The 16,513-nt window shown below is 42.7% G+C and overlaps 2 protein-coding genes across 2 annotated transcripts in view; one reads left to right on the forward strand and one right to left on the reverse strand.

Annotated features, from left to right (window-relative positions):
* Positions 1-5,861, forward strand: part of LOC106582929 (dnaJ homolog subfamily C member 17) — a 54,530-nt gene extending 48,669 nt beyond the window's left edge. The window contains exon 11 of the mRNA XM_014166661.2: positions 5,442-5,861. Within this exon, the coding sequence (XP_014022136.1) occupies positions 5,442-5,561 (120 nt within the window). The 3' untranslated portion in view covers positions 5,562-5,861. The remainder of the gene's footprint in view (positions 1-5,441) is intronic.
* A 2,168-nt stretch (positions 5,862-8,029) lies between these two features.
* gchfr (GTP cyclohydrolase I feedback regulator) lies at positions 8,030-10,569 on the reverse strand. Its single transcript, XM_014166978.2, has 3 exons — positions 10,390-10,569; positions 9,532-9,626; positions 8,030-9,165 (listed from the first exon to the last, which is right to left on the reverse strand). Exons 1-3 carry the CDS (start codon positions 10,423-10,425, stop codon positions 9,036-9,038), a joined length of 261 nt encoding a protein of 86 aa, XP_014022453.1. The 5' UTR covers positions 10,426-10,569; the 3' UTR covers positions 8,030-9,035.
* Between the last annotated feature and the right edge of the window lie 5,944 nt (positions 10,570-16,513).

A 16,513-nucleotide genomic window follows, 5' to 3' on the forward strand; every position in this document is an offset into this window, starting at 1 on the left:
GCCATGGTTTCATGCTAGCAGACCGTCAAGGGAGAGGATAGCGTGCTTTATCTGTGGTGATGTGGTCACACAGGGCTAGGGTTGCATAATTCTGGGAACTTTCAATAAATTCCCTGGGGTTCCAGGAAACCTGGTTGGAGGTTTCCAGATTTCCTGCTTATTCCCTCCTGATTCTGGGATCCTCCAACCAGGATTTTGTGAATACCTGGGAATGTATTGAAAGTTACAGGAATTTTGCAACCCTACACAGAGCTCCCCATTAGACCAGGGATTTGAGGTGTGTTTACTCTCATGTTTGTGTTAGTACATTGTCCAGACTGGGGTGATTACATTGTCCCTGGACCCTGACCATAAGAGCAGAATGGGTGTCTGACTGCCTTCTTCTCCATCTCTCCCTTCTCAGAGCAGTGTTGGTACTGTGGTCTTTCTGGTCCGACTATGTTCTCCCTCAAACCTAGGATGCTGCTTGTTTTTGTTATAGGAAAAAGTGCTTACAGATACTGCTTTGACTGGCTCTATAAACCCAAATTGAGGCTTTTGTGGATATTAATTTGGGCCTTTTGTGTGTTCTTGTCTTGTGAACGACAGACAGAGCAGTGTTTCACTGCGTTAAGATGTTTCCTCTCACATGGAATACACAGCAGTTCGGTTGTGGCCCTGATAGTGTATGATGAAGATCTGTACAGGATTGAAACAATGGATGCAAACCAGTGAAATCCATCACTAGACAGTGAGAGCCTGTGTGGTAACTGTCACTCTACAATGATGAGTGAGTCAGACAGTGATGAGCTTTGTGGCAGAGCTCCAACTGAAACTCACCTGACTGAATGGATAGACCTCTGTCCCTCAGGATAGGCAGTTTAGTTGCATCTGAAGAAGTTTCATTGTGTAACATGACAAAGTTCTCTTGTCTTCATGTATAGTTGTGGACCAAATTCCAGGGGTGGTCTTATACCATCCCATACATTTTACCTAGGCAATCTTAACAGATAACGGACGTGAATTACATCATGTCCTCTAATAAAACAGTCTGTGTCCATTTCAAATGGAACACACACTGACTTCTTCTCCACTGTGAGATTTGTAAAAGTAATGCTTCATTGCCATATTTGCAGACTAGCAGACCAGACGTGTGTGTGTGTGTGTGTGTGTGTGTGTGTGTGTGTGTGTGTGTGTGTGTGTGTGTGCGTGTGCGTTCTGTTCTCCGTGGGAGGTCAGGGAAGTCTGAGAATGTTTACCTGCTTGTGTCTCCTGGCACTGAATTATTTGTAATTATTAAATGAAGGGTTTGATATTTGGGGTTCTTTGAACGTCTGGGCTCTGAAGTAAACAGTGTGTGGACTGCTGCATTCCAGTTGCTGTTTGTTCAGCACATTAAGCAGATAAGGAACCATAACACATGCTCAAAGCAGCAGTACAGACCTCTCATCAGGCGGCACACCAGACACACCCAAACCACCAGCTTGTTCAGACGCACGCACACACACACACACACACAGTAGAAATGTTTTATGTGTATTTGCACTTTAACCTTCGTTTCGCTTAATTTTTTTTGTCATGTCTCTTTTGGGATATTGAGGGTTTCAATTCTACATTCTTGCTGGTTCAGTGGCCCCAGTGTTTTAAAATCGAATCTGTTGCAATCAGAGGGCTTTTCCCGGAAGGCCCTGATGTGAAAGACATAATTCTGGTATTACAAAGATGTATTGTTGGATATTACATAGCTGAACAGCCCTCTCCCCCATCTCTCTGTCATAGAAACCCCCAACACATCCATCATACAGGGAAATGCCAGAGCACAGGGAGTTCATGTCTCAACTTCCATTTCTCTTTCATTTTGTTTATTTCCTTTACGGGTTTCCAAATACACCCTCTCTATCCAGCAGGCTCAAATCCTGCCCTATACAGCCCCCCCCGAATCCAGTGCTGACTGGCTCTTCGTTCACACTTTACACTACTCACGGACCAGAGCTTTCACCTAGGCACCAATACAACTTCATGTAGCTTACTAAATAACCACCTGCACACAGCTTACTCAGTCAGTAGGTTTTAGTAGCTATTGCGTGGTTTGGCCCTGTCAAAGCTGTTAAACCTCATTCAGAGAAGTCCATTGTCTTCTCGCTACATTTCAGCAGTTATTAGGAACCAATTACATAAATACAGTATGTTCCTGTTTCTATAGGTTAGCTTTCCTTCTCAGGGAAAGGGGCCTTTGCCTGTGAATGGCATCCATAAACCAGGTGTTCAGGACTAATTCTGGAAATTACTGAACAACACAGGAAGTAGACTTGGAGCCTATTTCAATAGCTGTTATTGCAGTATTATGAGTTTGTATTTGTTCCATCATTACAAAGAGTCTGTCTGTAGACCAGGATCCTTTTGGTTCGTTTTGTCTGTCCTCAAAAAAATTATTGATCTTCTCCCATTTATAAAAGCCTGAATTTACTCTTGTGAGGAATCTTAGTTTGGCTGTGGCATATGCGATCCTCCTGCCCAGTGTGTGTTTGTTTGAGTTAGCGTGAGCGTCTGGGCATACACTCTTACATATCACACACACCCCTAATGATCTCTAAATAAGTGTTTGGCTCCTATAAATCACCGGCTCCATAACCCACTGACACACACACACACACACACACACACTCGTGCACACACACTGCAGAGAAATGGCCCCTTGATTAGTTTCAACAGACGGCAGTACCATCTGTATTACTGTACACTTAAAAATAAAAAATCCACATCTAGACCTAGCAGTAATTTACCTGGACAACCACTATGGTTTGATAGAAGTACCGTAGTCGGTAGGAGGAGCTGTTGTAAAGAAGATAGTTCACACGTAGCGTTTAAACCTATTTGTCTCAGACACCTTGGAGCAGGATGTCTCGTTGCTTGCAGTGGATCTTGGTGAGAGGGGGAAAGCAAACTGGAGCGAGGCGATGTGGATCAGAATGTTCTGCAAGAAGGTGATGGTTTAAAGTCCTTTTCAGGCTTGTCTAAATCATTCAAACACTTCTATGTTTATCAGTATTGTACACAAACACATTCACTGCTTTTAAAACTTTATTTAGGTTAATGAGGGCTGATGGCTCCTAGTCTGTTTCTGGACAGGCAGTTAGGCGTGCAGACCAGCTCCGTCTCAGGTCCATGACACATAATAGGCCTTCATGACATCATCAGGTCCTCATAGCCCCCGGGAGACATACTTCTGTCATGAGCTGGGGAGAGAGCGATTTTAGGAGGGGGAGAAGAAGAGCTGGAAGTCTCTCTCTCTCTTATCACCCCCATGCTAGCTGTGCATTGGCCATCTGACTGGGGATGTAGATAAAGGGCCTCATTGCCAAAATCTTGAACTATCCAATTAAGGAAGGAATACAGTCCTTGTGTGATTATTTGCCAGATCAGATACCACTTTTCAACAGTGAGAGAACTGTGTGTAACTCAAGACACACACACACACAGAGACAGGTGGGTCTAATGTAGAGCAGATCTCCTGATCCCATCTGTCTGTGGGGGAAAATACTGTGCCTGGCCACCTGTAGCATAGCCTGCCGTCTCCTGTGGAGCACCCTGACTCACCGCCCTGCCTGGCTTATGGTGATGTTACGGCTGGCCTGGTGTCAGGTTGTAGCATGCTGTTGGGAGGCTCCGGGCGGTGAGTGATATCAGTGCTGTTAGTCAGCCCTGAGCGAGCGAGCATGGAATGGAGCAGTGTGTGTTTGTCATCCTGCCTCTGTGCTGGCCTGGTCCATTTTGTTGTGGGCCCCATTGTTTATCTTATGTGGTTTCCCTAGTCTCTCTCCAGCCCCTGGTGTGTTTATGGAGCAACACACACACACAGACAAACACACCTCCTCAAGTGTTAAGTTAGTCAGGGATGCACAGGCTAAACGCGTACGTTGAGTGTGAGCCCACCAGGCAAGGAAACGGCTCTCAGCTAGAGAAAACTGTCACTCTCCTTAGATCCCTGTTTGTGTTCAGCACTCACCTCCTACATGGGAAGTGAACCAATAGAATCTCTATAGACCTTACTTGGGAAATAAATCGCGACATACAGTATCACTGTCCATATAAGCCTAGTTTTTCATATAAGCATTTCAGAGAATGGCCAGTAGAGGTCTGTGTGGAGTAAAGGTGGAAGGGGGGGACTGCATTCCCTCCGGCCCACAGTTACACCCTTTGTTTTGTATAATTGAAGATGCAACAGTTGTTTATTTACTTAAGTGAGCTTGCGTGATATTTCATGGTTACATCTTAGACAAGGACTTGATCTCACATTACTGGAATGATAATCACAGCTGTCTATCCAACAGCATGGAGAGGGAGCCTGCCTCCCCACGCCATCCCTCTTTTTCTCCTCCTCTCTTCCTTCCTCTCTCTCTCGTACACACGGGTGGATGCTGGAGTCCCAGTGATCTCTTCCAGATGGTTTACCTCACCGAGCCACTCTCTAACCCTCCTTCATTCTCTTCACTTTCTCTCTCTCCCCCTTTCTCTTCTGTGTCCCACTTTATCTCTCACACATTCACACACTCACTTCTCTCCGCTCACTGTCTTGTTAGGGAGACACTTCCTTGGCACAGCAGACTTCCTCCATCTAATCCTATAAAACAGGTTTATTCTGTGGACACTCCGCCTCCCCCCCTCCATTCAGGATTAGGGGCAGTGTGTGTGTCTGACTGAGTGTGTGTGCACACATGCATCAAATCAAATTGTATTTGTCACATCTGCCAAACACCACTGGTAAGCGTGTGTCTTTGCATACTTGTGTGTGTCAGCTCCTAGTGCTTACCGTGCAGCCTAGTGCTTACCGTGCAGCCTAGTGCTTACTGTGCGTGTGTCTCTCTGTGTCTATGAGAGACTGATCAACAACTACAGGAAGCATTTGGTTGCAGTCATTCCAGTTGAAGGTGGCACTACCAGTTATTGAGTGTAAGGGGGCAATTACCTTTTCACACAGGAGAACTGGGTGTTGCATAATTTTTTATTAAATAAAATAAGTATATTTTTGGGGGTAATCTCAGGTTTTGGTTGACTGAAGATCTGATAACATTCAGTATCAAAAATATGCAAAAATAGAGAATCAGAGAGGGGGTGAACTTTTTGGCACTGTATGTCTGAAACTGTCCTGTCCTCTCCTCTCTCTGGTCCTGTCGTGAAAAAAACAGACAGCAGCCGCCAGTGACGGACAGTTATCATTTGGTCCATGCACTGTTGCACACTTGTCACATATAGAGCTTGTTTTTGTATTTGCACTGTGTTATCCCATTATTAATGCAATGGCTTAGCATGGTTTGCTTCTTCATATTGACTGTTTTACACTGGTAACTAAGGTAAAGGCGGTGAAATGTCTATGGTAAAGATCACAGGTTGTAAATGCTTTGTACCTGTCCTTTGTCTGCCTGCCTGTCCCTGTTGATCTGACTGTTTGTCTACCCCTACAGGGCGCCCTGAGCAGTGAGCGGGACTATGAAAGCGTGGTGCTGATGAATATGAGACAGGCATCAGAGAGACAGAGACTCATAGAGGAGATGCAGAGAGAGGACGAGGAGGATGCAGCATAGTACCAGCCCAGATCCAGTCTCAGACCCAGGCCGGGATTCAATCCAAGGTGTTTTCTGTAAGCGTGCGGTGCTTGACATTTGAAGGTAATTTCCGTTGAGCTGTCATCTGCACCCTATACCGTGAATGCGATCTCCGCGCTTCAATGTGCCTTTGAATGAATCCTGGCCCCAGACCCAGTCCAGCTCTTCCCAGCCACAACCCAACTACACTTTACTATACACCTGATGCTTTAGTTTCATAAAGCACATCTTGTCTGTGTTTAAAAAAATTATCTGTTTGAATAAACATTTTTTAAAGAACGGGTGTGTTTCTGGTTTGTCATTTACTGAATTACTACCAGCTACTATTGTAATGTAAACTCAACCAGTGTACTTTTTCATCCAAACCACTTATAAGACGAACAGGGGAACAAGACGTTTATACTAACAAGGGATGTTATCATAATGTATTGCAAAAGATCCCAAAGAGATGGGCCATCCAACACTGCTATAACACATCTAAATGATGCAATCATGTAATTTGCATCTGTCAGTATCACTTTCTCCAACTGTAAAACATTTGTTCATTACCCTATCTTTGCAGCAAAGAGACTGAGTCATTTCCCTTTAATGCAATTTAAAGTTGTCTTACAACAGTGTAAACCACAGACCATGTGATTAGAAGATGAGGAAATCATGGCTATTACATTTTTAACTGGCAATCAGCCTGGGATGGGAGTGGTAGTACTGTAGGCATGTTTTTAAGTGAATGTTTGTGGGCTCACGTGATGCAAAGGGAATATACTCTAGAGGCCCTTTATTATAGCAGTGGTGGTTATGATGATTGTTTGAGTTTTGTATATCTAAGGCTTTGCATCAAATTACAGAGGCCCCATGTACTGTACAACTTCAAGGCTGTAACTTGATCTGAAGACTTTAGTACCACCCTGCACTGAACTTTTACATTGTAGTTAGCATTCAAGATATGCCTATTCTAAGTGCGATTCTCCTTTGTCAAATCCTGTTTACTGGTTGTGCTGTAATAAATACATCTGTTCCTTGAAACTATCATGAAGAGAATCTGATGACTAGTTGGTCAACCCAGTGAAAACAACTTAACTGAAGATCAAATGTACACGTCCCTTAAGTCGTTGGCATTCATGAAAGATATATTCATACAGTATCATGTCCGTTCCTCTCTTGCCTGAATGTTGTGGTTTCAGATGAGTTTCCCCAATAGAGGCTGTTAAAGGAGTTGCTCATGGAGGAAGAGGTCTCCTGATGTCACTGATGTCACAGCCAAATGCTGGGATGTCTGGTCCACTTCCATTTAGGACCTGACACACTGAGCTAGACTACAGCCACTCTGACGGAGAAACAAACATTTAAGTGTCTTCTCTCCGTGGGACATCCAAAAACAAAATAATGTATGTTGTTGTCCCTCAGGGGACTATGGTATAATGTAGTCTCTATTCCTGGGGTTGTGTGAAGTTTCCTCCTGTCATTGTGTTATTTTGGAGACTCATAGCCAGCTGGTTGGTCCAACCCAGTGATCCATCTCCCCGGCACTCCCAGCCTGCCGCAGCTTTCTTACACAACAGCCAGCTGTGGTGCAGTGTGAGCCATATTGTCCCTACACTTCTCTCCTCTCCTACTGCAATATACACTAATCAGATGGTTCTGTTTATGCATTTGAAGGACAGCCTGTCATACCAGAGAGAAAAAAGCTGAACATTGAGTCCAAATTACAAGAGGGAATACAATTAGTTCCAGAAACACATCCTGACCGTGCCCTGTGCCAGCGGATTGTGCTGCATGCAAATGAAACGGGAAGATGTGACGTCCCAACAAAAGCCATCCAATAAACAGGAGAAGCCTCCGGCGACATCTTCACAGCATCCTCCTCTTCCTCAGATCCTCTGTCCGTGTGGAAGCTGGCAGCTCCTCAGATGCCAGCGGAACCTGAAACCGACCACAGTTGCACACGCATGGAGAAATTAGGGGCACTTTTGATACTTGGGTGTAAATTGTGGCCAAGTCACGACAGCAGGCCTGGCGAAGGCTTAGTGATCTGGGGTTAGCCTCAGACACGCGCTGGCAGCCCAGAGACTAATGAAACCACCCAGTAGCAGCAGAAGTGCTGGCTCACATGGTCTCCACCAGGCATGCCTGCAGCACTCTCGTCACACTTACAGGACCTGACTAACTTCCCCCTATGTACGGAGGTCTGACTGGCCCACTTTGAGAGTCTAAAAACCACCTATATGCTGCAGACATGCCATATTTCCCCTCAATCTGAGGTGGGAAGGCACAGTTCCAATGGCTTGTTTAGAGTTTTTTTTTTTAAGAGAGCATGATGCTCATTTGTCCAACAAATGTAATGCTTACCATATTGTACTGACAGATGGCAGACAGGGAGATCAGACTTCCAACCTCTCCTTTTAAGTATACTCTACCTCCTTGAGAGTTGGGACATGCCACGGAACAAATTACATCAAATCACCTTTATTATAATTTCTTCACATGCATCTAATTATATTACCAATGATATGAAAACTAACATTCTCACTACATCAATAGCTCCTTTTTGCACCAACTTTTGACAGTTTTATTATCTGTCACTTATTTGTTAGTTATATGTACATATCTACCTCAATTACCTCATAACCCTGCACATTGACTCTACTGGTACCCCGTGTATATTGGCGAATTATCATTACTCATTGTGTATTTATTACGTGTTATTAGATTTCCACTTTCTTTCTCTCTGCATTGTTGGGAATGACCCATAATTAAGCAGTTCACTTAAATCTACACCTGTTTACAGAGCATGTAAGAAAATGGAATAGGATTCAGGATAGAGGAATATTTGCATGCTAGTAAAAGTAATATTTGCTTGACCTAAAGGCAATGTAAAACTTTGGAACAGATTCATCATACTCTTGACATTCAGATTCAGTTAGTAATGAAGTGAAATACATTCCATACTCATGGAAAATGAATATTGAGGATTTGGTCATTTGCGCTGTAATCCTCTCTGGAATGTACTTTTCTTGACATTGTCCTGTTTCCCTGAAGTCTGTAAACCCATTGCTATGATAGATTATGAACAAGCCACTACACACATTATTTGGTAGCTACTCCATCACATTGGAGTGAGTTTGAATGGGAATACAAAAGATTTTGGACAAGTAGTGTCATTATACAAATTCACACATTTGCTAATGAGGCAAATAACGATCTAGAGAATTGATCATTCAAAATTCAGTAATCTGCACCCCTTTGCTAAAAAAAAGAAAAAAAGAATGGAAGACAAAGGACCATTACATCACAAAGAACAGTAGCAAAATGAATGTATAGAACCCATCCATGATTTGTGATGTAATACGTACAATATAGGTTTTAGCTCTGGCTCCTCATTGGACAGAGAACACTACCACCACCACCACCTTGTGGCCCAAGACACACTATCAGTGTCATTGATCCACAGTCAGGTCACTCAGTCTCCTTGTGCATGCACCACACCAGCGTTTGTCCCACGCCTGTCATCGTCACCATGCGGAAGCCAATCTTCTCCAACTTGTCCAACACCAACCGCGGAGGTTCGTCCACGTGGTACTCCGAGCTGCAAGGGGCACAAAGTTTATTTTTTTTCTCAGATGTAAAATGTCAAACTCATTCTGTGAACTGTCAGGAGTGCGAACACACGCAGGAGACCTCCGCTCAATGAGCCAGGATTGTGTTTGTGATTATTCCCTCCACACCTTGGTTGATTTCCCAAAAGCACTTGTGGCAGATCCGCAATGACAACACTTCCCTGTTCTGTGTTCGATCAGCTCTGCTGGTCTGCTCCCAAACTACAGAGCAACAGCCTATGTCCTGCTCTGGTTCAACTTGTACCACTACTACACCATTCTTCCGTGGCTCAGAAGTTTGTATGTCTCCATCCTTACGGCCAAGATTATGACAATGAGATATACTCAACACTCACAAATTGTTCCCCAGCATGGTGGTTTTCCTGGCTCCCAGGTAGTTCATTATTGCTGGGTCAGAGTATACATCTCCTACCATGGTTGGCCCAGTCTCCTGAAAAACAGATATTCAGGTGTGTGCACAAATGCTATACGCGGAGTGTACAAAACATTAACACATTGCACACAGGAAACTGTTGAGTGTGAAAAACCCAGCAGCGTTGCAGTTCTTGACACAAACCGGTGTGCCTGGCACCTACTACCATACCCGTTCAAAGGCACTTAAATCTTTTGTCTTGCCCATTCACCCTCTGAATGGCACACACACACACAATCCATGTCTCAAGATTTAAAAATCCTTCTTAAACCTGTCTCCTCCCCTTCATCTACACTGATTGAAGTGGAATTAACAAGTGACATCAATAAGGGATCATAGCTTTCACCTGGTCAGTTTGTCATGGAAAGAGCATCTGTTCTTAATGTTTTGTACACTCCGATGCATTCTTGAAATAAATTGACAAACACCGAAAATATGCATGGCATGCCATCCACAATCTCGATAACAATTGACCACTTATGCACAGAAATAGGCCTACATACTTTATCTGACCGAGCAGTGAACATGTTTTTAATTTGGTGCACTGTAGAAAAAAAACGCGCGAGCTGTTATGCACTAGTTCGAATTTGTTTCGCTTCCATTTTTGCAAATGTTGAAAAACAGGACATAGGTTTCAGCTATGTAATAAACTACACGTCAAAATCGGCGACATTGTTGCAGAGCCTTCCTTTACAAAATCTTTAGTCTCTATAACATTTCGTTGCGCGCGTCAACCGCAAGGATGCAGTCTGTGTGCTATGACGGGAAGAGGAATACTAACCAGCCGGATCTGAGTACTAACGAGTACATAGGGCATCCTGGATCTCAACCGTTTAACGGGTAGTCCCCCGGGAATGGATGATAAGATAATTACTTAAGAGACACGACAGTGCCCTTTCCAAGTTGCACTCGCACTGACAGCTCACAACAGAATGCGGAAACACCCATCGCAATGGACCAATCATAGCTCTCTCAGCAACTTGTCAACAATGCTGGTGCATGCACAGTGCGCGTGCTTGTCCAATATTATAGTAAAATAAAAAGCTATTCATTTAGGCACACAATATTACTTATTTTGCGTATCAAACTGGAAACAATGTGAACATGTTTCATATTAAAGGCATATCTGATGTCATATGTATGGCTTTTTTGTCAGACCTATTAAATCAGGGCCACTCATAAATGTAGCAGCACTCTTTGTTTAAAGATTATACACTCCCCTCTGTATGTATTTTGACAGTAAAGCTAACTTTTTTAATTTGTCTCTATACTCCAGATTCCTTTTGTGGATAAAATGTTACAAATGAGGCGAGAGTACAGAATGTCACCTTTACTTGAGGGTATTTTCATATCCGTTTTACCATTTAGAAAGCACTTTATTTCTGGACTAGTTCACTTATCGTGTATTAAAGTGGTCAAAAGTTTAGTATTTGGTCCCATAATCCTTGCACACAATGACGTTGCAGTCACACAAAGCTTGTGACTGCAAATTAGTTGGATGCATTTGCAGTTTTTGGTTGTGTTTCAGAGGATGTTTTGCCCGATACGAACTAAATGGTGAATAATATATTGTCATTTTGAAGTCACTTTTATTATTATTATTATTATTATTAAGAATAGAAGATGTTTCTGAACACTTCTACATAAGCTGGAGGCTACCAGTGTAGGTTGGTTTACATTTCATGCGGATGTAATCTGTGAAGTGAATGTAGGTGATGTTGAAATCAGAGAACCCAGGCTCTCCATTGGGTATAGTGGCCTGAACATTTGCCACGTTCATGGTTTTCTCGGTTCGGCTCAGGTTTATCTTTTAATTATGTGGCTTTGAAACGGTACATTAAGTCCACTGTGGTTTCAGCCAAAACTCGGATGTGTAGCAATCTTACATATGTGAAGAGCGTCTTTAGGCTACAAGTAAGTTATCTCGAATAACTAAAATAAAAACCTTGTCTGTCAAACTTCTAAGCGGTTGACCGAGTTCTTCTGTTTTTCTTCTTTTTTTTTTACCGCTGTCTCTCGTGATTTTTTTTTTGTTACATTGGGAAACATTCCATGGTCAAACACTCATTATCGCGATAGCCGACTTCAAAGATAGACTTTGCTGCTTTCAGTATCCCATCACTGTATTGATGAATGGTGACAGTATTTCCAGGTGCTAAATATGGGCTATTATGTTGCCTTTCCTGTTTTGTTACAAATTACTTTTGGATTCAATCCACATCACGTGTTAATACACAGTCCTATAGCATATACTGTGATTTTGTATGCATGCAGAACTCAACCATATTTTTACAGTCTGGAACTATGATTTCCTTTTCTGAGATTTATTCATTTCCCTTTCAGTGCAGCAAAAACTCATTTGGATTAGTCTTTTGAGGCTGTAGGGGAAATGAAAGACATAACCCATATCATAACAACAATGGAGGGGACATTGATTAAACCAGCAATATGAATGTAATGTCCTTTTGATGCCAAAGAGGACTTGACAGACAATCAGTTTGGCTTTGCATGTCATGCTTATTGGGGCTGGTAATTTATAGTGTGATCACAGCTTGATATTGCTCTGATGGGAAGAGATATGGGAGTAAACCAGACCTTACCCATGGTACACAAAACCCATTCCATGCACTTTGATACACCAGTTGCAGACAATTTGTTTATGTGGTTTGGAAGTTGTTATTGTGAAACACATACATACATTCAATTGATCAGTTAACTAATTTTGGTTTCTGATTTTATGTGATTATTGGAACAACATTTTCTTAGCATGTGTCACTTGTATGGTACATCAATCCCAAATTATAACCATGCTGTTAAATAATATGACTGTCTTTCTCAAACGTAATTTATGTCTTTATCAAATAATGTTTTCTACGCTGCATTACACAGTCATACAAACTCTAACAAGCTGATAAGTACAGGCTATGCGTTCCGATTGACACAGGTGGGAGGTTTGGTGAGAAGATTGCCACCTGCTGGCTTTGTAGACCAATGTCACCAGTAGGCTTCTTACCCACTCATCTGCACAAAGGAAGTTAAAAAAAGAAGAAATAAAGTAAGGGTCGTTTCCCAGAAAGTGTCTTTTTCGTATTTTTATCGCCACCCAAAGAGCACAGGAGACCTGATTCAGGAAGGAAAACAGGAAACCAGTGGGGCTGTCGCTGCTGTACTCCAAAAACAAATGAAATACCACTTCTGCCAAAAAACACTCTCTTAGAATGTATTCCTGGGGCCCTCGGAACGTCCTGTGGTCCTCTGAGGAACTTCCTGATCTAGCTCATCTGCTGTGCATTATTAGAGCCCTGGGTCGCCTTTACAGTGACCTGGAGGGACAGCAGGGCTCATCCCTGGAGCAGCCTACCCAGCCACAGGAAGCAGTTTGCTGCTGTGACAAGGGCCTCTCCTTCACCTCACCACTGAGAATTCGTGATGAGGGGAGAGATACTATTTACTGTCTGAAGAGTACTTCCCCACAGGCAGTAGTAAGAACACATACTGCCACATGATGGGAAATACAAGGCTGCCCTTGACCCTGTCGGGCTTCAGCAACTGGGAGTTTCATTTATCAAAACAGCAGTAGCTCTGTCAATCTCTGACTACTACACACACACACACACACACACACACACACACACACACACACACACACACACACACACACACACACACAATTGTTTTTTATTTGCTGAATGCAGTGGAAATCCATATGCCACCTACAGTTCCAGTTTCTAAATGTGTGCCTGTACTATGGTCGCAAAACACACATTCATGTTTTCCATCACAAAAAAATAAATACACCTCTGTCCTTTGCGGAAGTGTGATTTATACACAAGGCATTGCATTGATAATCATTTGATCACCTGGTGTTTTATTTGTGTGCGGTTATTAGTATTGTATTGAATTAGCTAAACAGCCACTCATACCCAATTTTTCATTAGATTGTTATCGCTATGTAAAATGATTGTAATAAATGCCTATTAGAATGCTCCTTCAGATTCCTGCTTTGCCTTGGACCCTAAGACATCTCCAAATGAAAGTCACAAGGATTGCATATAGGGAGCACTTCTATAGTTTCCAAACCTACCCTACAGACCTAACACAAAGGAATGTTGTTTCTTTCAGAAGCCTTCACTGGTTATTGTTCACCAGTCTAGGAGACATGGAGGAATAGTACTCTTTTGTATGAGTTTAACAGTTCTCTTTAATTGATTTGCTTCATCCTGGCATCTTCCTTTGGACAGAGGTCCCAGCAACCCACACAAGGTATTGAGCAATGCATGAAGTCAATGGCTGAGGGATTTATTTGCTGTTAGGATCAGTGGGTGAGGACCAGAGACAAAGGTAACATACTAGAACTAGCTGCTAAAGCAATCTCTTTAAATCTTGGAAGTATAGTGTGGGCTGGATGAATTATGGAAGACGTACACTAAGTTCTTACAGAAAGAGAAATCAAATAGTAAGCAATAAGTATCGAGCTGCCAGATAAGATATTCAGTTGTGGTTAAATCAACAATATTTCCACATCATTTCAACAACAAAAATCTATGTGATGATGTTGAATCAACATGGAAAACTCATTGGGTTTGCAAAAAGTCATCAACGTAAGAGAAATTCATATTTACTTCACCCAACTTTTAACCTAGATTTTTTTGTTAATTTCACTTTTAACTCATGTTAATTGACAACTCAACCAAGTGTTTTATCAAAATGAAATGTTTAATTGACATATGTGCCCAGTGGGGAGAGTACATAAGGAGGCAAACCTCCAGTTGTATGGTGATACTCCCGTAATTGGAGTAAAATAATGGACAACAATACTTAGGCTTACAGCTGAAGTCGGAAGTTTACATACACCTTAGCCAAATACGTTTAAACTCTGTTTTTCACAATTCCTGACATTTAATCCTAGTAAAAATTCCCTGTCTTAGGTCAGTTAGGATCACCACTTTATTTTAATGATGTGAAATGTCAGAATAATAGTAGAGAGCTTTTATTTCTTTCATGACATTCCCAGTGGGTCAGAGGTTTACATACACTCAATTAGTATTTGGTAGCATTACCTTTAAATTGTTTAACTTGGGTCAAACGTTTCGGGTAGCCTTCCACAAGCTTCCCACAATAGTTGGGTGAATTTTGGCCCATTCCTCCTGACAGAGCTGGTGTAACTGAATCAAGTTTGTAGGCCTCCTTGCTCGCACATGCTTGTTCAGTTCTGCCCACAAATGTTCTATAGGATTGAGGTCAGGGCTTTGTGATGGCCACTCCAATACCTTGACTTTGTTGTCCTTAAGCCATTTTGCCAAACATTTGGAAGTATACTTGGGGTCATTGTCCATTTGGAAGAGCCATTTGTGACCAAGCTTTAACTTCCTGACTGACGTCTTGAGATGTTGCTTCAATATATCCACATCATTTTCCTCCTTCATGATGCCATCTATTTTGTGAAGTTCACCAGTCCCTCCTGCAGCAAAGCACCTCCACAACATGATGCTGCCACCCCTGTGCTTCACGGTTGGGATGGTGTTCTTCGGCTTGCAAGGCTCCCCCTTTTTCCTCCAAACATAATAATGGCCATTATGGCCAAACAGTTCTATTTTTGTTTCATCATACCAGAGGACATTTCTCCAAAAAGTACGATCTTCGTCCCCATGTGCAGTTGCAAACCGTAATCTGGCTTGTTTATGCCGGTTTTGGAGCAGTGGATTCTTCCTTGTGTAACAGTGTAGGTTCCGTCCCTCTCTTCGCCCCAACCCGGGCTCGAACCAGGGACCCTTGCACACATCAACAACTGACACCCCACGTAGCATCGTTACCCATCGCGCCACAAAAGCCGCGGCCCTTGCAACGCAAGGGGAAACCCTACTTCAAGTCTCAGAGCGAGTGACGTCACCGATTGAAACGCTATTAGCGCGCACCACCGCTAACTACCTAGCCATTTCACATCGGTTACACTTGCTGAGCGGCCTTTCAGGTTATGTCGATATAGGACCCGTTTTACTGTGGATGTAGATACTTTTGTACCTGTTTCCTCCAGAATCGTCACAAGGTCCTTTGCTGTTGTTCTGGGATTGATTTGCACTTTTCACACCAAAGTATGTTCATCTCTAGGAGACAGAACGCATCTCCTTCCTGAGCGGTATGCCGGGTGTGTGGTCCCATGGTGTTTATACTTGCGTACTTGTCACATTCGTCATAGGAAGGAGACCAAAGCGCAGCCTGGTTATCGTTCCACATCTTTTATTTCAATGTGAAATGTTGCAAAACAAACAATAAACTACTATTTAAACACAAACCATGACGAAAGAGGTGCAACATGCACTAACTCAAAATAATCTCCCACAAACACAGGTGGGAAAAACAACTACTTAAATATGATCCCCAATTAGAGACAACGATGACCAGCTGCCTCTAATTGGGGATCATACAAAAAACCCAACATAGAAAAAAGAAACTAGAACCAAACATAGAACTAAATAAACTCGATAACCCCCCAGTCACGCCCTGACCTACTCTACCATAGAAAATAAGAGCTCTCTATGGTCAGGACGTGACAGTACTATTGTTTGTACAGATGGACGTGGTACCTTCAGGCGTTTGGAAATTGCTCCCAAGGATGAACCAGACTTGTGGAGGTCTACAGTTGTTTTCTGAGGTCTTGGCTGATTTCTTTAGATTTTCCCATGATGTCAAACAAAGAGGCACTGAGTTTGAAGGTAGGCCTTGAAATACATCCACGGTACACCTCCAATTGACTGAAATGATGTCAATTAGCCTATCAGAAGCTTCTAAAGCCATGACATCATTTTCTGGAATGTTCCAAGCTGTTTAAAGGCACAGTCCACTTAGTGTATGTAAACTTCTGACCCACTGGAATTGCGATACAGTGAATTATAACTGTAATAATC

This window comes from Salmo salar, chromosome ssa01, assembly GCF_905237065.1.
Source record: "Salmo salar chromosome ssa01, Ssal_v3.1, whole genome shotgun sequence".
NCBI lineage: Eukaryota > Metazoa > Chordata > Actinopteri > Salmoniformes > Salmonidae > Salmo > Salmo salar.

Coding starts and splice junctions, on each gene's coding strand:
- gchfr (XM_014166978.2), bottom strand. CDS start 10,425: ATGCCCTATGTACTCGTTAGTACTCAGATCCGGCTG. Junction 9,627..10,389: donor TTAGTACTCAGATCCGGCTG/GTTAGTATTCCT, acceptor TCTGTTTTTCAG/GAGACTGGGCCAACCATGGT. Junction 9,166..9,531: donor ACCATGCTGGGGAACAATTT/GTGAGTGTTGAG, acceptor TGCCCCTTGCAG/CTCGGAGTACCACGTGGACG.